The following is a 22,899-nucleotide window of genomic DNA, read 5'->3' as shown; positions in this document are numbered from 1 at the left end:
AGAACAAAAAGATTCTCACAAAACCTCTCCAAAATGCCCGTTTTACAGCTGAGGACACGAAGGACACAGAGGTGACTTGCCCAGGCTCACTTGACTTTTAAGCGGCAGAGCTGACATTTACACCCCAGTGTATGTGTGACTTGGCGTGCCCACCCTGCGGAGCAGTGTCCTTGGCTTCTGGTTTGAGTCTGAGACTCAGGTGTGCTTTGGACACAGAATGGGGGCTCCCTGGGTCCCAACCAGAAGGCTTCCAGAGGGCCCAGCTCAGCTCAGTCTCAGCTCAGGTCCCAGATGCCAGAAACTCTGGCCTCAGCTCTACTTTTAACGTGCATTAAGACCTTGGACAAGTCCATTCCTCTCTCTGGGCCTTAGTTTCCTCAACTGGCTAGAGGACTCCCTGCTGGGTAGCCCCAATCCCCTCCTCCTGTGAGGCAAGCTAGTGTCCTGGAAAGACTAGGGCTTTGTGAACCAGATCAACATAGGTTCAAATCCCAGCTCCACCTTTGTGTGACTGGACAAGTCCTCACCTTACCTCTCTAGGCTTCAGGTTCTTTTTCTGTAATGTGGGAATAAGAGTCCCACCTCACAGACTCGTAGTGTCAATTAAATAATCCAAGATCCGGGAACGGCCCAACTCAGTGTCTGGCACGCATTAAGGTGCCTGATGAGACTGGGCGTTTGGGTCCCTGACACCTCCTGCTGCTTCCCCTGCATCACACTCCCCGTTTATCAGTCTCTACACCTTTGGACTCAGTCAGCCCAGGCAGAGAGAACCCCAGGAACCTGGGGAGGGGGCTCACAGGGCCTCAGGATTCCATCAGAATTAACCAGGGTGTCTGGAGATGCCCTTTCCCTGGAAATGGCTTGTCTCCCAGAGATTATCTTACCCTCTCTGATAGTGGGTAGCACCCTCTGGGACCACGTGGCAGCTGATTGTAGAATCAATTTGCTCGTTTGATATGCTATCTCGATCCCACTTAGCCAAGTGCTCAGTCCCCCCAGATAACACAATCAGTGCAATCAACAGTGACGGGAGGTGCCCATTAGCTCTGCTCCATTGCCCAGCACCCACCTGGCAGCCAGCGGGAGGAGCTGTGCCCGCTATGGTCCCTTCCTGAGACAGAGGCACTCCCTCTCCCAGTGAAGACTTCCACAGGTGTCTCCCCTGGGAGCCTCTGCTACATCTCTTCTTGGGCAACCCTGGAAGGGGACACTGGAACCCTAAGGCTCCAGTCTATGTGATGAGAAAGGCTCTTCTTCCTTGTCATATGCTATGATCACTCTCTGGTAACCTGGCAAAGACCATGTGACATCTGGAGGCTGGGCAAAGAGAATAGCCCCGTCCTGGCATGTCAGAGGCACTCCCTGGACCCTCCACCACTGACTCAGATGAAACACACAGGACACTGCCAGACCATCTGCTCCAGGGTGTATGGGTCTGGCTGGGCATCTAGTTTGGACACTGTGTTGTCAGTGTCTGGTACAGAATGCCAAGGCACAGATGGACTCCTTTAGTGAGCATCTCAGGAGATAGGGGTTGGGCCTCGTTCCTCAGGGCTTTGGGGCCCCAAGGCCCCTCTGACCCAGAGCAATGGAGAACCCTCTGACCTGCACCCACCTCCCTCACCCCAATTTCCTCCCTCCTCCCAACTGTCTGACACATCAGAGCTACCATGGTCTCCTGAACAGAATGTAGGCCATCTGCCGCTTCCTCACGCCTGCCAATCCATGGGGTAGGTGTGAGCCTGTGGAATGACAGCCCCATCATCGGACGTGCAGAGGAACCAACCTTCTCCTTGCAAACTCTGTTATCTCACCCTGGTTGTTTCCCTTCAAATCTTCGTGCAGCCATTTTGAGAGCTGTTAAAAATCAGAATATCTTCCCAGCCTTCTCCAAACTGGCAAAATTCTATGTGAAGTGAATCTGGAGCCAGCATCCATTGACCTTTTTCTGGCAGTCAAGGATCTGGGGAGCCTAGTGGGCCACAGGCAGAATATGCATCATCTCTTCAGCTATGTGGTTAAATAAGTCAATACAATCAATAGCATAGCAACCTCAGACCAGTAACAGCAAATAAGTTTCTTCTTCCATAGCCTATCTAATCAGTTGGTAGTGGCTGCCTGGATAACTGTGTTAAGAAAGATTCTGAAGCCCCATGTGGCCTCAGCAAGAAATAACCAAAATTGGTTAATAATGTCTACCATGGACTGGGGGGGAGGGGCTTGTAGCATGCAGATGACCCTACTTTAGATCCTGCCCTAGATGGCCCCTGGCTTGTGTCAAAAGAAAGATAAAGAGAATTCAGAGAGACACAGCAAATGGGAAAGGGAAGTAATACTATCTCAGTTAATCCTATAAAAGAAACCCCATTTTACAGATGAGAAAAATAAGGTTCAGAGAGTTTGTTATTTGCCCAAGGTCACACAGTCCCATGGTGATGGATTTGAAGCTACATCTGCCTTACTCCAGAGTTTACATCTGCCTTACTCCAGAGTTTAGCTTTTGTAGAAGGACAAAAAAGAGAGAGAGAGAGACAAAAGAAATGATTTTCTGAAAAGTGAGAGAAATAGGGCATAATGGGACCCCAACAAAAATGTCATCATGTGTCCGTGAGGGAATCTAAAATAAAATCCCAAATATATGAAGCATTTCCTGAGACTAATGACCAGGTTCATTGAGAACAGAAAGTGAACTTGAATGCAATGCCCTGTAATCTCAGGCAGAAAAGTCACACTGGTGGGGGATGGCACTCTTGCTAAGGGTGTCATCTCCGGTCTTCAATTGACTGGTCGTTGACTTTGAGCAGTCATTTCCTTTCTTTGACCTTGTTTCGTCATTGGTAAAATAAGGCCTTTGAGCTACATTAGGGATGAGAAATATTTGTTCATCATGTTGGTCTGAGGTATCAGGCATGGCTACCTACAATTCTGTGTTGAGAAGGATTCTGAGGCCGAATCTGAGAACAGCCAGGAAATAGTGCAATGATAGATTAGTAATGTCCACCTCTGGTGTTGGAGGAGAAGGGATATCTCATGTGCCATCCTTAAAGTATGTGATATCATCTCACTTCCAGCTCTAAAATTCTATAGCTCCATGATTTTCAACCATGAGGACACTCCCCAAGGCTCTATGTCAAAAGAGAGGTGGATCTCCTACTGCCTGGACTAGGTGTGATGCTGCTCACTGCGGGGCAGGAGGAGAACCTCTGATCATCTGTTACTATTTCAGGACTTTCCTCGGAGGCCCCTACAGTGGGGGAAGAGCAGGCCCCAGGCATGGAGGAGACGGATGGGGAGCTGACAGTGAACCCCACACCTGAGCAGCCAGAACGAGGCATCCACTTCGTCACAACGGCCCCTACCCTGAAGCTGCTTAACCACCACCCCCTGCTCGAGGAATTCCTGCAAGAGGGGTTGGAGGAGGGGGAGGCAGAGCTGAGGCCAGCACAGCCCTTCCGGCCTGACCCACCTACACCATACACCCCGAGTCCCCTTCCCCGTCTGGCTAAGCAGGACAGCCGCCCCGTCTTCACCAGCCCCACTCCAGCCATGGTGGCAGCGCCTACTCAGCCCCAGTCCAGGGAAGGACCCTGGAGCCTGGAGTCAGAGCCCCCTGCACTTCACATCACAGCTCCTCTACCTCCAGGGCCCAGTATGGCAATGCCCACCCCAGGCCCAGCAGAGAGGCCCAATACTACACCCCCTAGCAGGGCATGGACTCCAACCCGAGAAGGTCCTGGAGACATAGGCAGGCCCTGGGCTCAAGAGGTCATGTCGCAGACCACAGGGCTTGGGATTGAGGGGACCATCACCACCTCTACGGCTTCAGGGGACGATGAGGAGACCACCACCACCAGCACCATCATCACCACCACCATCACCACAGTCCAGCCACCAGGTCAGCTACTTGATGGCTTGCAGATCTAGAGATGGGAATGGGGGAGCTGAGGGGCCCCTGAATTCCTCCCTCTCTTTCACTGTGCTGGCCTGCCTTGCCCTTGGGAACCAGACAGACCCAGGTTCAAATCCTGATTGGAAGCAACTACAGCAGAGCTTAGAAATTTTATCTCACCTCCCTGAGCCTCATCTGTAAAATGGCAATAAGAAGACCTACCTCACTGAGCGACTGCAAGAACTGAGATAAGATTGCACACAGTAGGTGCTCAAGAGAAAGTGGTCCCCTGCTTTTAACAGGGTAATAGACCTCCCAAGGGGTGAGCTTCACCACACACGCGCACACACGCACAAACACACACAGGTCAGCCATAGTTGGATCCACTTTGCCAGAGCTGGGTTTAGCCTTATGTCTCCTCCTGCCTCCCAGGCCCTTGTAGCTGGAATTTCTCAGGCCCAGAGGGCGCTCTGGACTCCCCCACGGCCCCCAGCTCACCCCTTGATGTCGGCCTGGACTGTCTCTACTACATCTCCGTCTATCCTGGCTACGGTGTGGAAATCAAGGTGAGTGACCTGGATTCGGCAGGGGCAGAACTGGGGCTAGTGTGTTATCTTTCCGGAAAGGTGCTGGCCATGGGGGTGGGGGGGATGGGTAGAGATGTGCAGGGTCATCAGTTGAACAGGGACCTAGGGCCAGGGCTGGGCAGTGGGCCTAAAACATGGTTGGATTCTGCCCTGCGCCTCAGGGAGTGAAGAGGCTCCTGCTCCCGCGCAGCAGTGCCTGGGCTGAGAGGGGCTGCTGGAGAAGCATGTGTGCCTGTCCTCTTCCCCCAAGGGTTTAATCAGGAGCTCAGGAGAGCCTGAGGAGGGGCTCTAGCCTCCATGGGCACGGGATTGGGTGAGTGTCTGAATCCATGCGTCTGAGTCGAAAGAACTCAGGGCGGCCTTGTTGGACCTGTGAGAGCCGTGGAGCCTCACTCACTCATATATTCACTTGCTCATGTATTCACTTACTCTTTCCCTTCAGCAAATACTCCCTGAGTAGCTCCTCTGGGCCAGGCCCTGTGCTGGCTCCTGGGATGCAGAGGTGGGAAGACAGACATGGCCGCAGCATCAAAGGTGACCAGCTGCTGGGAGAGCCAGACCTAGCACCCAGCCCCATGCCCCCTACCTTCCTATCTCATCCCTCCCTTGGCATTAAGCCTCCCTCTTAATCCCCAAACCTGAACCTGCAGGTCCTCGTGGCTGTTCCACAGGCTCCACCACCTCCACAGGCCCCAAACCCAACTCTTCCTTTTTGTTCCCCCAAACCTGCTTGCCACCCCACTCCTGTCCTCAGAGGCTGACCCCAACCAGCCAGAAACCTAGAGCAGGGCCACCACGGTGCATTGTAGATGGCATCCCTGGAGCTGTGTGACCAGAGGCACCTTGGCCCTTCCCTCTCCCTGTTCCACCATCTCCCTGATGCCCAAGTTCTATCACCATGACACTCCCCCAGACTCAGATCTACCTGCTTCTCCCCCTCTATCCCAACCCCCACGTGGTTCAGCCTCTGTCATCCCTCCCCTGATGCTGTAGCAGATGCCTCACTGGTCACTCCACTCACGCTTGCCCCCATTACCATCCTCCACCCATACTGCAGTCATTTTTCTCAAATGAAATCAATCCTACCTCCCACGTCTCCCCCAAGGGCCTCTAAATCAAGGCCAGCGCCTCTGGGCCCGTCTCTAGCCACTTCTTCCCTTGTTCTCTACTCCTGCTTTGCACTAAACAGCTTTCAGCTAAGGGAATGGGTCAAGCGCACTTTCCCCACAAGCCCCAATTTCACCTACTGGTCCCTTTGCATGGAAGAGTCATCCTCCTATCGCCTCCCCTAGGACTCAACCCTGGCATCACTTTTTCTGGGAATTCTCTCCTGATCCCCAAAGCCTGGGGCATCCCCCATCCTCGCTCATCACGCTGTCTCCTATGGGTCTGTTTATAGCTGTCACCTCCCCAGCTAGACTGTAAGCTCCTTGAGGGGTGCCTTTGTGTACACGGCCCAGACTGGGTTCTCCATGGGCTGACTGAATGAATGGACAAATGAATGGAGGTAGGAAGGAATGAGGTGACATTTAATGTGACTCTGGAGACTGAATGCAGGTGGAGAGGAGAGGCATTCAACCCGGTTGAGGGAATCAGGGCGGTGACTGAGGAGCACAGGGAAGGGGCAGAGGAGGAGTCCCGGGAAGAGAACAGCTCTGCCTATCCCCCCTTCCCGGCCTGCTCTGCACGCATCCCACAGCCCCTGGATCTGGGCCTAGAGCTAGCTCATCTGTCCTGGGGCAGCACCCTCAGCCCTGCCCTCTGGGGATGTCAGGTCCAGGTCTCTGAGCCAGGCCCTGCGGAGGGGGACATTCTCCCAGCACTGGTGGGCCCCTCCCCTTCTTTCTGTAACTGTTCGCTCCTGTTCTGTCAAGCCCTGTGCCCCTCGCTCTGGTCTGACTGGGAGGGTAATTAGGAACAGCCACCCCCCTCCCCCCAAGCCATTAGCACTCAGTGCCGCTTAATTAAGGTAATTAATGTAAAATCATCACCTAATGAGTGGTGGCACTGGCTGTGGCTCACCAGGTGGAAGGCACCAGCTGCAGGTGTGGGGAAGGGGGTGGGAGGGGGCACATGCCAGGCTGGCTGCCCCTCTGCAGGCCTGGCCTGGTTCTACCTGTCCCCCAAGCCTACCATCCCCACTGACGCCCATTAGGCCAGGCCGGACCCAGTCCTGGTTCTCTCCACAATGAGGCAAGATGCTGCCTCTGCCTGCCCTGGCCCTGGCCCAGGCACAAGCCCCACCCTGGATACCCGCCCCCACCTCACGTAAGCCCCCGGAAGCCCCGTGTCTGTTGTCTGGTTCTGCCACATTTTTTTCATCAAATTCAAAAGCTGTTACCAGGCAACCTTGAGAGGAAGACCTGCCATAGCCCTGGATTGCTGTCAGGAAACGTAGCAGGCAGATGCTGGCCCCGCCCTCTACCGTACCACCACTGGGCAGAGTCCTTGGGGACCCTGTCGGCCCTGATGGCCTGAGAGCACCTGAGGCCATGGCAGGGAGGGCTGGGTGGGGAGGGACAGAATCATCCAGGACTGAAGCAGGATTTAAGGTTCTTCCATGGCCGGTTCCAGCAACCTCTGCTCCTATCTAAGCCTCCTGGCCACACCACACAGGCCACTTGGGGACCTAAAGAATTAATGACAGTGCAGACCAATACCCAATGGGTAGTTGAAAAACTGAGGCCATGAAGGAAAGGGAATTGCCCAAGGTCACTCCGTTAATCATTAACTAATGTTTTGTTTTTTTAATTAATTAATTTATTTATTTATGTTTGGCTGCATTGGGTCTTCGTTGCTGCATGTGGGCTTTCTCTAGTTGCGACGAGCGGGGACTACTCTTTGTTGCAGTGCGCGGGCTTCTCATTGTGGCTTCTCTTATTGTGGAGCATAGGCTCTAGGTGCGCAGGCTTCAGTAGTTGTGGTGCGCAGGCTTCAGTAATTGTGGCTCACGGGCTCCAGAGCTCAGGCTCAGTAGTTGTGGCGCACGGGCTTAGTTGCTCCGCGGCATGTGGGATCCTCCCAGACCAGGGCTCGAACCTGTGTCCCCTGCATTGGCAGGCGGATTCTTAACCACTGCGCCACCAAGGAAGCCCTAACTAATGCTTTTTGATGAGTGAATTTGTTCCACAAGTACAGATTGAGCAATTACTATGTGCCAGGCTCTGTACTGGGCGCCGAAGACATGGATCTTCACAGTTAGTGAGGGAGACAGAAATCATAAATGATGACCAAAAAAAAAAAAAGATGACCACAGAATGTGCAGTGCTGTTGGGGGTAAGAGTGGGAGGCACAGAGGACCGTAGGAATTCCAGGATAGGGCACACTCCACCATCGGGGGGCCAGGGGGGGTCAGAGAAGGCTCCCCGGAGGTGATGATACCTGCTCTGAAGCCTGAAGGATGAGAGGCCAGCAGCCAAGCCTCGGCTGGAAAGCAGCAGGTAAGGCAGACTGGCCCTTGAAGGCTGCCCAGGCAGTTTTGAACAGGTGACTTTATTGCCTAGGAGCAGGAAGTGGGCTTAATGGCTTCTGGATTGCACTCCTGCCAGAGGCTAGACCTGAGTGCAGTGCCCTCCTGCCCAGGGCTGGCAGCTGGGCCAGGCCATGCTGTGCACTGGGGGCAAGACAGATGAGACAGCTGGAACGCCCAGGAGGCTGCCCACTGCTCCTTCAGGCTTGGGGAAAGCTTGTGGCTTCTTCCCATCATGGGTAAGCCCCTGCCTGCCCTTCCGTGAATTCACAGGGATGGCTCAGGGTAGGCGGAAGGGATGGAATCCAGGCAAGGGGGACTGGAGGAACCATGGGAGGAGAGGAACTTTTTTTGTTTTCTGTTTTGGCCACACCACGCGGCATGTGGGATCCTAGTTCCCCAACCAGGGATCGAGCCTGAGTCCCCTGCATTGGAAGTGCGGAGTCTTAACCAATGGACCACCAGAGAAGTCCGGAACACCTTAAAGACCCACAAATCACACTCCTGTGCAGGTCAGCCTGACACCATGCTGAACCCCTGCCATGTGACCACAGCTCTGACTAAAGGCTGGGCCCCTGGGCGAGACCCTCTCAATTCCCTCTTTGTGAGGAACAACCTCAGGGGTTCCAGAATCCCTAACAGCCCATGTCTCCATGGCTTAGACCACAGCCCCTCATAACCTGCTTCATCCCTGCACCACCCCCACCCCCCCTTCAGGATGCTGCAGCTATCTGTGCCTTCTGAGGCTGAGGGTCTGGGCTGCCTGTAGGAAGAAGGCCAGGGCCAGCCCTCTATGATGGGAAGAGGCTTGCCTATTTCAGCTGGGGATTGGGCACTGGGCTAGGCTCTTTTCAGAGAGATCCAGAGAAGACCCTTCAGGATGGGTGGGCATGAGCCCCGTGGCCCATGAGGGTCCCAGTTCCTCTCCAGGCCAGCTCCCCTGAGAGCTCCAGGCCTTTCTGGGCCTGGCTCATGTCTCTCACTGTGCTTGGCATTCCAAGAGCCTTCCCATTGCCAGCCCCATCTTGGCTTGGCTGCTCTCTGTACCATCTGGAGCCTGGACACAGCTGCCCACAGTCCCTGCCCTAGTGCCCCAGATGGCCCCATTGGAACACTGCTCTCCCATGCCAGGCCAGCTGCCAGTTTGATAACCGGAACACCCTACCCTTCTAGGTCAGGTCAGGGCCAGGCCTGATATGGACGCAGGAGTAGGGTGGTGGGTCAGGAGGGGTGAGATTTCTCAGCAACCTCCTCTTTCTTGGCTCCTGGAAGGCTTATCTGAGGGGGGGTCACAAGGGAGCAAACAGGTCTAGCCCCATGGATTTAGGCCCCTCTTCCCCTCCCTAAAGCAGACCCTACCCCATAAGTGTTTGTAGACAAGCATCAGTTAAGACAATAGCATAGAAGCTGTCACATAGAGCACAGAAACTGAAAGTGGGGTTCCAATCCTGGTCCTGCAGCCCATCTCTCAGTCACTGGGCTAAGCCCCTCGCCTTCTCTGAGCCTGTTTCCCTTTCTGTTAAAGGAGGTTGAACCAGATGATGCAAAAGGCTCCTCCCAGCCAGTCCCTCTGAGTATGGCTCTTTTTCTGGGTGGGAAGCTCCCTCAGAGCTCAGAATGGACAGTGGCATCTCAGGCCTTTGACCCTGTTTCCTGCTTCCTAGCAGCTCAGAATCTGGGCTAGGGAGAGGGTAGCTCCCAGGTACAGTGCCTCCCAGGCAGAGCCCTGGCAGACCTGAGGTGAGGTGGGTCCACAGCCTGGGTGGGGCCCAGGTCTCTCCAAAAAAGGGAAAGAGGACTGCTCATGCTGCGCCCACTCTGTGCTGAGCCCCGTACAGGCGGGATCTAACTTAACCCTTATAACCCCATGAGGTAGGTGTGATTATCTCATTTCACAGATGAAACTGGGGTTCAGAGATGTCATGTGACTTGCCCAAGGACCTATCAACTAGTCGATGATGGAGCTGGGAGTTGATCCCAGGACTCAAGAGTCCCTGTTCTTCCCCTGGCCCAGAAGATTGGCCTGTTCCAGAAAGAGAGTTCAGTTGGGAACAGTTGGAGAACTCCATCCCCAACCCCTTTTCTCAGCCCAGCCCCGCCTGCTCCTCTAGGAACCCGATCTGGAATTCTCCCAGTTTCGGGGGGAGAGGCCTGGGATGCTTGCATGAAGACAAAGCACTGGACCAGGAATCAGGAGTCCTGGCCTGGAGTCCTGGCTTTGCCTTGGATTTACAGTGTGACCCAAAGAGGAGCTCTCAACTTCTCTGATTACGAGGTTCCCTTCTCTATAGACTGGAGGTAAACACAGCCTGCCCTGCCTCCCTTATTGAGGTTTTGTGAGATCTGAGAGGATAATGGGTGTGAAAGAGCTTTGAAAACTGTAAAGGATCTCATGGGAAGAATTGTGATTCTACTACTGTTGGAGTGAGGGAGCACATGTATGTGTGGGCATGTGTGCCAGGTCATGTGTTTGAGGGAGTTGTGTGCATGCAGTGGGTTTATGTCAGAGTACACACACAGGTGCTGGTGATCAGGAGAGTGCAGTGGAGCAGGGGCCGTGGTCAGCTTCTGGGAGTGGGACTCAGGTACTGGGGGAGGGGCTTACACACAAGTCATCCCTGAGCTCATGGCCTGTGCAGGGTTGTACTAAGATGATTGTGTGCAAAGACTTGTGGCACCATCCTGTCTATGAGTTGCACCATTAGAGCATGTCCTGCAGACTGACTGGCAGCTTCCATGGGGACAGACAGGCCAGTCAAGGCTGATGGTCTGGGGTTGGCAGAGGGCAACCTGAATCCTCCCCACCTCCCATCCAGGAAGGAGTCAGCCCCCTCAAAGCAGCCATATTTCCTTCCTTGAACTGACCCCTGGTCTGCTGGCAGCTGGGCAATATTAGACAGCCCAGAGTCCTCTGGGAATTGTTCTTGGCTCCCTCTGCTTCTGTCTTCCCCGGCCTGATCCCCAGCTCCCCTCTTGTCACTGGCTAGGGGTGTGGGGAGACAGCCCTCGTGAGCAGAGCTGACATTTCAATCTGTCTCCTGAGCCCTTCAGATGCCTGCAAATTACATCAAGACGTCATCACCCCCCTTGTCTAACACCCAGCCCTGGCTGGCCCCTGTCAGGCCTGGCCCTCAAACAAGTGACAAATTACATCTGGCCACTGTGGCAGGCCTGCAAGTGGGTGCTTGAAACCCAAGGGACCAGCGCTGCATAGACAGCCATTGTGAGAATAGAGTACCTTCTGGATAAGAGCCCCAAGTAATCAGGCCTACTCCATTCCATGCTCTCATGGCAACCCCTGCCACCAGGCCAGCTTTGAGCGGCCCATGCCTTGCCCAGATCAGAGGGGGACAGAGGTCTCAGCTCCCAGTTTTCTCAGCTTTACGGGCTTCTGGGGGGAAAGATGGCTCAACATCTTGAAAAAAGCCCAGTGTGGCCAAAAACCACCTCCCTGCTAAACCTGGCGGACCTGGGACCCAGGAATAAAGATGTCTAGAAATCTGTCTGCAGGTGACACCCCCATGAGGTTAGGAGGGAGGGAGCTGCCTTTGCCTCCAGCAAGGCCAGGCTCTGCTACTTAACACCTGTGTGACCTTAGCCTCTCCCAGCCTCTGTTTACTTAAGGGGATTTTACCACCCACCTTACAGAATTCTGGTGAGGATGAAATAATATCTGTAAATAGTACAAGGCTTGACACATTGTAGGTGCTCTGTGAATGGTAATTGTTGTTATTGCTGTTGCCACTGTTGCTGGCTAAAAAGCAGGGTCAGGAGCTGGAAGATAGGGGTCAAAAGGGTGTTTATGGGAACTAGGAAAAAATGCTAACTTCATGTCTACTTCTCTGCCTTCACTTCATTAGTAATTTCCCTGCAGTGATGTCCTCCCTTCCTCCTCCTCCTCCCAGGCTGGCCCTGCCCCCTTAAGGCGCTCTCAGACCCACCTGCTGCACGTGCTCTCCCTGAGCCTGCAACCCCTCCACTCCCCCCTAGAGGATTCCTGCTGCATGCATTCAGTCCCACTTAAGGCAGAATTATATGCTGCCTGGCATCTCTCGATAATTACAGATTCCACGTGTGTGAGTCTTGTTTGCCCAACTCTAGAATCACAGAATCTCCAAGTTTGAGGGGACCTCATCCAGCCTCCGCCTGCTGCAGGAATTCCCTGAGGAATGTCCCTGGCAGATGGTCCGGCAGCCTCCACCCAAATGTGCCCTGGAGGGGAGCTCCTTATGGAGAGGCTGCACATCTGCCCCAGCACCCTGCCTTGAGCCTTCTCTTCAGCCCCAAAGATGCCCTAGGCCTTTTCTCCCAGGCAGGGGAGTCTGCAGGGCACGTATGCTCTCAGCACCCACAGTCTGAGGGGGCCAGAGCCTAGCGCAGCTGTGTCCTTGGACCTGGCTGGGCTCAGCATCCTCTGTGCTTCTCAGTTTACAGAAATCTGCAAGGAATGTACCTCTAGCGACCCGCACATTCACCCTTTCCACACATCTTTATTGCAACTGGCCAGTGAAGAGGGCATTGTGACCCAAAATGCTACCTTTAGGCTTTAGAAGAGAGACAGACGGTAGAGAGGCCTGAAGTAAAGGAACTGACTGGCCTGGCTTGGGAGGCAGAGGATGGTGGCCTTGAGACCTGAATGAGCAGCTTCAGCAGGAGAGGAAAAATGGAAGGCATTCCCTGGGCAGGGTCCTGCATATGCAAATGCCCAGAGGAAGGGAGTGAGGCGTGGCCTGTGGCTGCAGTGAAGATAAGAGGCTGGCATAGCTGCTGAGGCCAACTGTGAGCTGGGAAGTTTGGACCTTTTCCTGTGGACAATCTGAAGTCACCAACAGGGTTTGGGTAGGAGAGAGACATGATCCAATCTGAGACAGCTGGGGCCAGGGAGATGCGTTGGGGATGGGAGGGGTGAAGGCCAGGTGAGGAACAGTGGCAGGGTGGGAGGGTGGTAGGTAATCAGAGCCAAGATAGAGACAAAGGGATGGAGAGGAGGAATCAACTGAAATATTTGGGAGATAAGATTAGGAAGGATTTGGTGACTCACTGGATGCCACTTAACTAGCCCAGGCGGATAATCTGTGAAGGTCCTACCTCAGAGCAACATAGTAAGGACCTTGGAAACCATGTAGATCAGTGTTTCGGAATCACCTTGTTAAAATGCAAAGGATGAGGACTTCCCTGTTGGCGCGGTGGTTAAGAACCCGCCTGCCAATCCGGGGGACACGGGTTCGAGCCCTGGCCGGGAAGATCCCACATGCCTTGGAGCAACTAAGCCCGTGCGCCACAGCTACTGAGCCTGCTCTCTAGAGCCCGTGTGCCACAACTACTGAAGCCCGTGCGCCTAGAGCCCGTGCTCCGCAACAAGAGAAGCCACCACAATGGGAAGCCCGTGCACCGCAACGAAGAGTAGCCCCCGCTCGCCGCAACTAGAGAAAGCCCGCGAGCAGCACCGAAGACCCAACACAGTCAAAAATTAATTAATTAATTTAAAAAAGAGAGAAAGAAAGAAAATCAGAGATATAAAAAAAAAATGCAAAGGATGACTTAGTAGATCTTAGGTGGGGTCTCAGCTTCTGCATTTCTAACAAGCTCCCCGGTGGTGCTGATGCTGCTGGCCGAGTGACCACGTTCTGAGTAGCAAAGATTCACACTAGGCACTTTATATGATGGAGAAAATGAAGCTCAAATAGTCGGCATACTTGTCCAAGATCACATGGCAGACCTCTGGGCTCCCAATCCAGTGCTCCTTTACCAGGCCACACTAACACTTCCCCTCTAGGCAGAGTCTGTTGCTGTCCGATCCTTGTTTGACTGAATGAAGGCATGGAGCCCAGAGGATGCTCCAGGGATTGAAGGTCTAAGGGCGTTGGGGTGGTGGCAGAGGGGCCTGTGACAGCCAGAGGAAAGGACTGGAAAAAGAGGCCCAGAGAAGAGAGAACAGAAGGGTGGCTGGCATGTGGAGGGGTGTGGCATAAGGCTAGGCTGAGCAGTCAGCAGAGGCCAAGTTGGGCAGGGCCTCGAGGGCCACAGCAAGGAGTCTGGACTAGATACTATGGTCTTTGTGGGCTCACTGGAGAGCCACGGATGATTTAAATAAGGAAGCACCATGAGCAGCAACATATCAGGGCTATTCACTGGCTGCAGTTCAGAGAATATCGGTGTGGAGGGAGAAGTGGGTTAGGCCCTGCAGGCAGGGAGGCTGGCAGGAGGCCGCTGCGATGGTCTAGGTGAGCAATAACAGTGAGGACGGGGGAGGTAGCAGCGGGGATGAAGAGCAGTGAACAGAGTTGGGGGCCAGTTGACAGGAAGGAATGACGGATTTGATGTGGGGTATAAGGGAGGAGGAGAGATGCCAGTTTCTAACTTGGGCCTGCAGATGGATGGTAAGGTCATTCCCTGAGCTGGGGAGCCAGGGGAGCTGCCAGCTGGGGGAAGGGGGTGCTCAGTTTGAGGCAGGCGGGGTGTGAGATGCCCACAGAGGATGTTCAGGGGAAGCTGATGTTTAAGAGCCCACCTTGCTGGCCAGGCCCTCGGCGGACACCATCTATTTCAACACACCAACTGCATCCCCACCGTACCGATGAGAAAACTGAGCCTAGAGCTATGAAGGGACAGGAAGCATTTGGTGTAGCTGAAAAGCTTTGGAAACAGACACGTTTACAAATCCCACTTGTGCTAATCTCTACGTGACCCAGGATAATTTACTTGATATCTCTGAACTTCAGGTCCCATTTCACAGGGTTACTGGGAAGGTAAAATGAGCTCTTCCTGCACTGAAGTGCCTAGCTCAGGGCCGGGGGCTCCAATGCCCAAGGGGCACTGAGGATTGGGCATGCCCCTGGCCTGCAGGAGCCTGAGGGCAGCAGGGCTCAATCAGCAAAAAGAAGCCTGACTCTTCTGCTTTGCTCTGTTTATTCTATGGACAGATCCAGAACATCAGCCTCCGAGAAGGGGAGACAGTAACTGTGGAGGGCCTCGGGGGGCCTGACCCCTTGCCCCTGGCCAACGAGTCTTTCCTGCTGAGGGGCCACGTCATCCGCAGCCCCACCCACCAAGCGGCCCTGAGGTTCCAGAGCCTCCCACCACCTGCTGGGCCTGGCACCTTCCATTTTTACTACCAAGGTAGGCCTGGGTAGCTGAGGAAAAGACCAGCCCAGACTGCCTGCCCTCCTGGGGATCTCTGGTGCTGTTACAGCCTGGGGGAAACATGGAGAGACTAGTAACATACAACTCAGTTGCCCAGGGAAGCTCTGTACAACTGGAGGTGAGTATTGCCCATCTGATACCTCCAGGACCTTCCCTCCTCCACCTACCACCCTGCAGAGAACTGGTCTCAAAGGGGGACTGACACAGAATCAGGCAGCCCCAGGTGTGCCCATTGCCACTCATTCATTCATTCATTCAGTAAACTTTTCCTAGGCATCTGCTCCTTGCCAGGCCTGTGCTAGAGACTGGCAGTATTAAGATCCAGCCAAGTCCTTGCCCTCAAGGAGTTCAGAATGTCCTCGGGAGGCAGACCCCTAACAGGCAGTAACAATAGAAGGCCTCTCCCCAAATGCAAGGGGGTCAAGGTCAAAGGGGCTTGATAGTGACCATCTAAAAGTCCTTAGCTACCAACCTGGCCTTCCTGAACTGCCTCACCCACCCTGGACCTGGCCATGTCCCAGTCAGCTCAGAACACCACTGGAAATAGGAGAGTGGCATGATGTAATAGGAAAATCACAGACTCAGGATATGGGCAGATCTATGTCTGAATCTCCTTCCCACTGGCTATTGACCTTGGACAAGTCATTTGACCTCTCTAACCCTCCTTTTCCTCTGTTGTAAAATGAGTCCAAAACACCTACTCCACAAAGTCATGGTAGGGATGAAACAAAATGGTGCATGTCAAGGGCTTAGCGCACATCCAGGAAGAAACCGGAACTATGTTAAAGAGCTAGTAGGATGGGAAAGGGAGGAAAAGGGGTTTGAGACTCTATCCCTCTCCCATCAGTATCCCTCCTGGCCCCTTCTTCCCCAGACAAAGTCTTCTTGATCCCTTGCACAGCTGTGACAAGGTAACCAGTTCAGACTGGGGAGTGCTAATGGGGAAATAATTGACATGAACAATTGGCTGGCATTGTCAGGGACCACTCTGCGGCCCTGCCGGGAGCCAAGATCACTCCTCTGGAGATGGGGATGCTTGGACCTCCCCCTGCTAAGGAGTACTCACCCCTTTCTGGCCTCTCCACCTAAACTGGGGGAGCAATCTGGTGTGGCAACAGGGAGCCTGGTGGCCATCAGGGGCTGGCCAGGGGCTTGTCAGAGACAAGGGGCCAGCTGAGGCCAGGGTGAGCGTCTAGGCAGCCCGACCAGCCTCCCTAATGGCTCATCAGTCCTCCCTAGCGGCGGGCATAATTTCACACCACAGTAACCTTCTCTCTTGCTGCAAATTCCTTTGCACAAACCCCCAGACCTTCTCTCTGTTGGGCCAGACAAAGTTGGCTGAAAGGCAGCGAGTTGGAGGCCTGGCGAGGGGTGCAGACCCCAAGGAGGGGCTGGGAAAGCTGGCCCAGTCCTGCCTCTTTCTCAGTTCCCAGAAGCCCTCCCTCCTCGCCCAGTTTTTGTCAATGATCAGCTCTTTCCTTAATGAGTGTAATTCCCCTAATTATAGGCTGTAATTAGCCCTGATCCCAGAGATGGGAACAGGAGCGTGTGCTCATACGCGCGTCTCCCTGGGCTGGAGAAAGAGGGTGCCAGAAGAGGGGGTGAGGGGCCCTGTACCCACACCCCTGTCAGAGCTATCCAAGATAATGTTGGAGATCATAAGGTTGGGCCCTCATCTGCAGAACCAAGTTCCAACTCCCCTCCCACAGCCCCAGGCAGGGTGAGGAAGTAGAAGGCCCTGCCAGGCATCCCCCTCCTCCCTCCTGAATATTCCTGGCACTGGACTTGGCCCCAGAAACAGATGCCAGGGAGAAAATAGCTCAACAGATTGCAGTGATGCAGGCTCCCCGGGAACAGTCGTCATGGCAACAGGAGGAAGCTCGTCTTGAGAAGTGGCACTTTACCCACCATGGAGTCTGGGGGCTTCATTGTCCGCCCCCAGCCTCCTGCTCTCACCTCATCCCAGCCCAATTTCCTAATCTGTGAAATGGGGGACCTTCCTTCCCAGAACTGTGATAAGAACTCATGGGGAAGATGGAAGTACAAGTGCTGAGCATGACGTCTGGCTCATGACCTAGACTGCCCTCAGTGTCACTCCCCCCTCCATTCTGGGTAGAATGTCCCATCCCATCCCAGGCTGGGGTTTCTCCCCAGATCATTGTGAGTGGCCGCCCTGAACAACCACCCAGGACAGCCTTGGTTATTACTCTCAGGTTTCTCTGACTCCTGAGCCCAGGTTTCTACTTCATGTGGGAAAGCAGGTGGGAAAGAGGAGATACAAAGCAGTGGGCTCTAGAGCCAGGAGTTTCAAGCACCCACTCTACCACTTACTGGCTGTGTGGTCAGGGCAAGTCCCTCAGTCTCTCCGAACCTTAGTTTTCCTCACCTGAAGGTGAGTTAATAAGCCCTAACTTCCTCCTAAGCATGTTGTAGACATCAAGTAAGAAGAGTATGAAGGCACTTTAGAAGCTGGAAGGTGCATGCAGATGTGAGGTGCTTTTATTAATCAAAATTACAAACAATAACAGCAAGCTGGTGTGTGCAGTATTTGTTCTGTGCCAGACAATGCACATATATCCTCTCACTTAACCTCTCATGTAACAACATTGAATGCAAACTCCAAATGGGTGGGTAAACAAGGAAACTGAGGCACAGAGAAGTTACGCAACTTGCCCAAAGTGGCACAGCAAGTAGGGGAGCCTGTATTCAAACCCAGGTAGTCTGACCTCAGAGCCCACCTCCTCAGCACTGCCCCGTACTGACTACCAATCACAAGCAATCACTCATTGGCCATTCTTTTAAGAACTCTGTGAGAGAGGGATGAGTAGGAATCATCTCCCCCTTTCACAGACCTAGTAACTAAGACCAGGACAGGTGAAAATCACAAAACTTGTGTCTAGACCCTCGTCTGCCCAGAGGCAGCCCTTTCTTATATTCATACAAAGGCACACAGAGGCTTGTAGAGTCCCTGCCTGGACCTTTCTTCCCATCCACCTAGTACCATCAGTAAGGGTGGGCCTCCTCCACCCCGAGACCCAGGAGTGGTTCCTCAGTCTAGACGGTCCTCATCTCTCCCACCACCTCCGAGGGTTTGCATACTATAGCTCAGACTCTTCACTCAGCCCCTCTCCTTGACCACCTCTCAGACCCAAGCCCTGACCCCTATTTTTAGCTACGGCCCCAGTTTGGCACTGGATTGGGATTGGCCGGGTTTTTTAATAGGATTTGCTGCCACCATTCGGTCATACCTGGTATGACAGTTCTAAAAGTTACCAAGTTTCCCAGGGCAACGTGTCCCTCCCACAACTTCCTTGAAGGCGTGTCCTGCCTCGCCACCCTCGACCCGTCCTGTTTTTGAAAAGTCCACAGCCCTTGCCATCAAGCTTTTTAGCATTTCTCAGTGAATACTGGGAAAGCTTTTACTGTCTCTGAGTTAAGTGTTTCCTGCTGTAATTCATATTTGTCCCCTACAGGAAACATAATATCAGTACTTTACATCAGTATAGGCTTTTCTCTATTTCAAGTTCTTTCACATCTACAAGTCATTCAATAAACATTTCTTGGTTCCAGGGATACCAAACTGAATAAAATACTATCTCATTTATTCTCACAATATCCCTGTAAGTGGGCTGGCATTTTGAACCTCATTTAACAAATGAGGAAACTAGGACATAGAAAGGCGAAGTAACTTGCCTAAAGTGTCAGAAAGCTTGGACCAGAACCCAAGGCTCCAACTTCCACCTCTGTGCTTGCTCCAGTAACCAGCCCAGGCTGCCGGAAATATCACTGGCACCTTCTGGGGAGGGGGTCAGGGTCTCTTCTGGAATTGCTGATGCTTCCTCTGACACCTCAAGGCAGGCTGGGGCAGGCCCCTTTTGCCCTGGCTATGACTCAGCCCACTCAACACACACACACACACACACACATATCACCCATTCTCTCTCTGCAGCCTATCTCCTGAGCTGCCACTTTCCCCGACGTCCAGCTTATGGAGCTGTGACTGTCACCAGCCTCCACCCAGGAGGTAGTGCCCGCTTCCACTGTGCCACTGGCTACCAGCTGAAGGGTGCCAGGCTCCTTACCTGTCTCAACGCCACCCAGCCCTTATGGGATTCTCAGGAGCCTGTCTGCATTGGTGAGTAGCCCCAGGGGACTCAGTGCTGAACAGGGGAGTGAGGTGGGGGGCTCATTCCTGCTCTCTGTTGCTGTCTGGCACCTTCATTTGCTCTCCATAAGGAAGCCAGAAAATGGCCACACACATCAGTAGCATTTACCCAACCTGCACTTATTGAGCACTTACTGTGTGGAGGCACCACAGGTATACAGAGCAGAATTAAACAGGGACTGTGCCTTCAAGGAGCCCACAGTTCCAGGAAATGGGAGTGAAAGAAAGTACATGGGTCACCAACTTCCAGAGCAGGAAGTTAAAAGTACCAATGAAGAGGGAATTCCCTGGCGGTCCAGTGGTTAGGACTCAGTGCTTTCACTGCTGTGGACCCACGTTCGATCCCTGGTTGGGGAACTAAGATCCAGCAAACTGCACAGTCAAAAAAAAAAAAAAAAAAAAAGTACCCATAAAGAGGCAGAGTGACCTGGGATGGGGGAAAGCAATCATTCTTAGCTGGGTACTTAGGAGGCTTCCTAGGGGAAGTAAGCATTGAAGGTTTGACATTTCTTTTTTTTTTTTTTTTTTTAATGAGTGTTGAGTTGTATTAACTATTCATACAGCTGTTATTTAGATGATCATATGATTTTTCCTTTGATCTGTTGATGTGGTAAATTATAGTAACTGATTTTTAAAATTTATTTATTTATTTTTGGCTGCATTGGGTCTTCATTGATGCATGTGGGCTTTCTCTAGTTGCGGCGAGCGGGGGCTACTCTTTGTTGCGGTGCGCGGGCTTCTCATTGCTGTGGCTTCTCGTTGCAGAGCACGGGCTCTAGGCGTGCGGGCTTCAGTAGTTGTGGCACATGGGCTCAGTAGTTGTGGTGCGCAGGCTCAGTAGTTGTGGCGCACGGGCTTAGTTGCTCCGTGGCATGTGGGATCTTCCCAGACCAGGGCTCGAACCTGTGTCCCCTGCATTGGCAGGCAGATTCTTAACCACTGTGCCACGAGGGAAATCCCTGGACATTTCAGTGGAGGGAACAATGTGGGCAGTGACACAGAGGTGAGAAGGTGAGGGAGCATTTAGGGACACAGAAAACAGTCAGGTTTGGCTGAGGCCTGAGACATGTGGAGGGGGCAGTGGGAGGGCCTTGAATGTCAGGCCAAGACACTGGGTGGGGAGCTGTTGAAGTTTTGTGAGATGGGGAGGGAGGGGCTCAGAACTATTCCTCAGGAGAGACAGCCGGGTGGTGTCTGGAGGCTAGGCAGCCAGCCAGGCAAGAGGGTTTGAACTTAGACAATGACTTTGGGAATGAAGAGGAGGGAAGTGTTTCCAGAGTCACTGACGAGGGAATGGGGGGAAGGAGGAGACTCCCAGGTTCTGGCCCTGGGTGATCAGGGAGTCTGAGACTGCTGCCAGTGGAGTGGGGCTTGTTGGCAGAAGGGAGATGGAATGTTTAGTTTGCAGCGTGAAAGGCAGCTTGGGTTTTTGATACTTATTTCATTCTATAAACTCTTTCTAGGTGCCAGGCATAAGCAGAGGTGAATAAGCCAGACACGGGCTCTGCCCTCAAGGAGCTCTCTGTATGGTGGGAAGACTGGAAAGCAGCTCAGGAAGTTCAGTGCAGATGGAGCTGTGATGGGGGGAACTCAGGGCACAGTGGGGATCCAAGGGAGGGAGCGCTTCTCCAAAATGAGGAAGGAGACAAGGAAAGCTTCCCAAGGAGAAGGCAGGGAAGGATGACAAGCACGTTAGAGCTCAGGGAAGTGGAGTGGATTCCTGGAACAGCACCTGCAAAGATGCAGAGGCATGAAGCAGCACACTGTAGTGAGGACATGGTGAGGTGCGCTTGAAGAAGAGGGTGTACGGGGAAGGGCTGAAGCTGAGTCAAGAGAGGGTGGTTTATAAGGGGCTTGAATACCCTCTTGAGCCTGAACTTTATCCTGAGGGTAATAGGGAGCCACTGAGGAATTTAAGTGAAGGATGGGGCATGATCAGATTTGAAGGGCAGTTCCATTCTGAGACCAAGCAGAAAGGTGAGTCTGCCCTCTCTGCAAAGAAGCAGAGAAGAAACTCACCACAACTCCTTCCCCGGGAGCTTTATTAGGTTAAAATATTCTGCAGTCTTGAACACTTGGAGACAAAGGCACTGGGTCTTGGCCATGGCAGCCTGGTCTCTGAGAGCTGGCAGGGTCCAGAGCTGTGTGTCCAGAAGAGGAAAGCACTGCCTGAAACCAGCCACACTCCTGTTGCCTGAGACCCCTTCTCTGGCCCCATTTAACTGCCAGGAGCCTGTGGCCAAGTAACTCAGCAGCCCTCAGTGATGGGGATGGGAGAGCTGCTAAGCCTCTGCTTAGGAAAAGAGGACGGTCCCAGGCCAGAGGGACCAGTGCTGGAAAGGCCCTAAGGGGTCAGCCCAGAAATGACAGTGGTAGTGATGCTGTTTCAGACAGCGTTCAAGACTATCGCCTGGCTAGCAATGCCTGCTAAGGGCACAAGATTTGGAGGTGGATGGCATGCATACCAGGTGTTTGTCATCCCTGATCTAGTCCTACTCTCTTTTTTAATATCCATTCACTCATTTTATTCAACAAACATTGAATACCAACTCTGTGCCTGGCCTGAAAAGACTTGGCCCCTGCCCAGGGGGGCCTAGGTAAGGGACATATCCAATAATAACTGGTTTAGGAAAGTGGCATGAGGTAGAGACAGCAGATATACCCAAGAAGGTTGGATATACCCTGCAGCAGATATACCCTGGTAAGGGGTATTAATAAAGTTCACCTGGGCAGGGGGAAAATCAGGGAAGGCCTCCCAGAGGAGTCAGCAGAGAGGGTAAGTGACTTACCCAGGGCTACACGGCTAGGCAATGGAAGATCTACCTTAGTCAAAGGTGTTGCACATGAAGAATCCCAGAGGTGTGAAAGGTTAGGAGGTCAGCTGCCTGGAGCTGCAGGGTCACAGGGGCAAAGGATTGACCTTCAGGGCCATGAAAGCAAGCTCCCTGCTGCCCTGTGCACAAGGTACAGAGCTGGGATGGGCAGAGAGGCTTGTTAGGCTGTCTAGGATCCCACAGGCCAGCCCAGCCCACCATCCCACCCCTGTCTCGCAGCTTCCTGCGGTGGAGTGATCCGCAATGCCACCACGGGCCGTATCGTCTCTCCTGGCTTCCCGGGCAACTACAGCATCAACCTCACCTGCCACTGGCTGCTTGAGGCTCCCGAGGGCCAGCGGCTGCACCTGCACTTTGAGAAGGTTTCCCTGGCAGAGGATGACGACAGGTGAGGGGGTATCCTGGTGGGATAGCAGTGCCTGGCCTGGTAATACCCTGCTGGAGGGATGGTACCCAAGCCTGGGGCCTCACCCCACTCAACTCAGCGACCAGCCACGCAGCTGCCGCTCTCCTGGCCCAGGCTCATCATCCGCAATGGGGACAATGTGGAGGCCCCGCCCGTGTATGATTCCTACGAGGTGGAGTACCTGCCCATTGAGGGCCTGCTCAGCTCTGGCCGACACTTCTTTGTGGAGCTCAGTACTGACAGCAGTGGGGCGGCTGCAGGCATGGCCCTGCGCTATGAGGGTGAGCCTGCTGGGACCTGACTGGGGGTGGGGGTCTTGAGCCTGGGGTCTCTTCTCACACCCTCCCCCTCTGCCTCCATTCCATCATCACGCCTTCCAACTCAGCCCTTGCTCACCTGCCAC

The 22,899-nt window shown here is 53.6% G+C and overlaps 1 protein-coding gene across 4 annotated transcripts in view; it reads left to right on the top strand.

Moving 5' to 3' along the window:
* Window positions 1-22,899, top strand: part of SEZ6 (seizure related 6 homolog) — a 98,275-nt gene that overhangs the window by 70,256 nt on the left and 5,120 nt on the right. For all 4 annotated transcript variants that reach the window (XM_059907862.1, XM_059907863.1, XM_059907861.1 and 1 more), the window contains 6 exons: window positions 3,230-3,898; window positions 4,325-4,458; window positions 14,872-15,067; window positions 19,041-19,226; window positions 22,310-22,478; window positions 22,611-22,777. In XM_059907862.1, the coding sequence (XP_059763845.1) occupies window positions 3,277-3,898; window positions 4,325-4,458; window positions 14,872-15,067; window positions 19,041-19,226; window positions 22,310-22,478; window positions 22,611-22,777 (1,474 nt within the window). In that variant the 5' untranslated portion in view covers window positions 3,230-3,276. The remainder of the gene's footprint in view (window positions 1-3,229; window positions 3,899-4,324; window positions 4,459-14,871; window positions 15,068-19,040; window positions 19,227-22,309; window positions 22,479-22,610; window positions 22,778-22,899) is intronic.

This window comes from Balaenoptera ricei, chromosome 20, assembly GCF_028023285.1.
Source record: "Balaenoptera ricei isolate mBalRic1 chromosome 20, mBalRic1.hap2, whole genome shotgun sequence".
NCBI lineage: Eukaryota > Metazoa > Chordata > Mammalia > Artiodactyla > Balaenopteridae > Balaenoptera > Balaenoptera ricei.
Note: the sequence above shows the minus strand (reverse complement) of the source record. Positions and strands in the feature narration are given on the sequence as shown.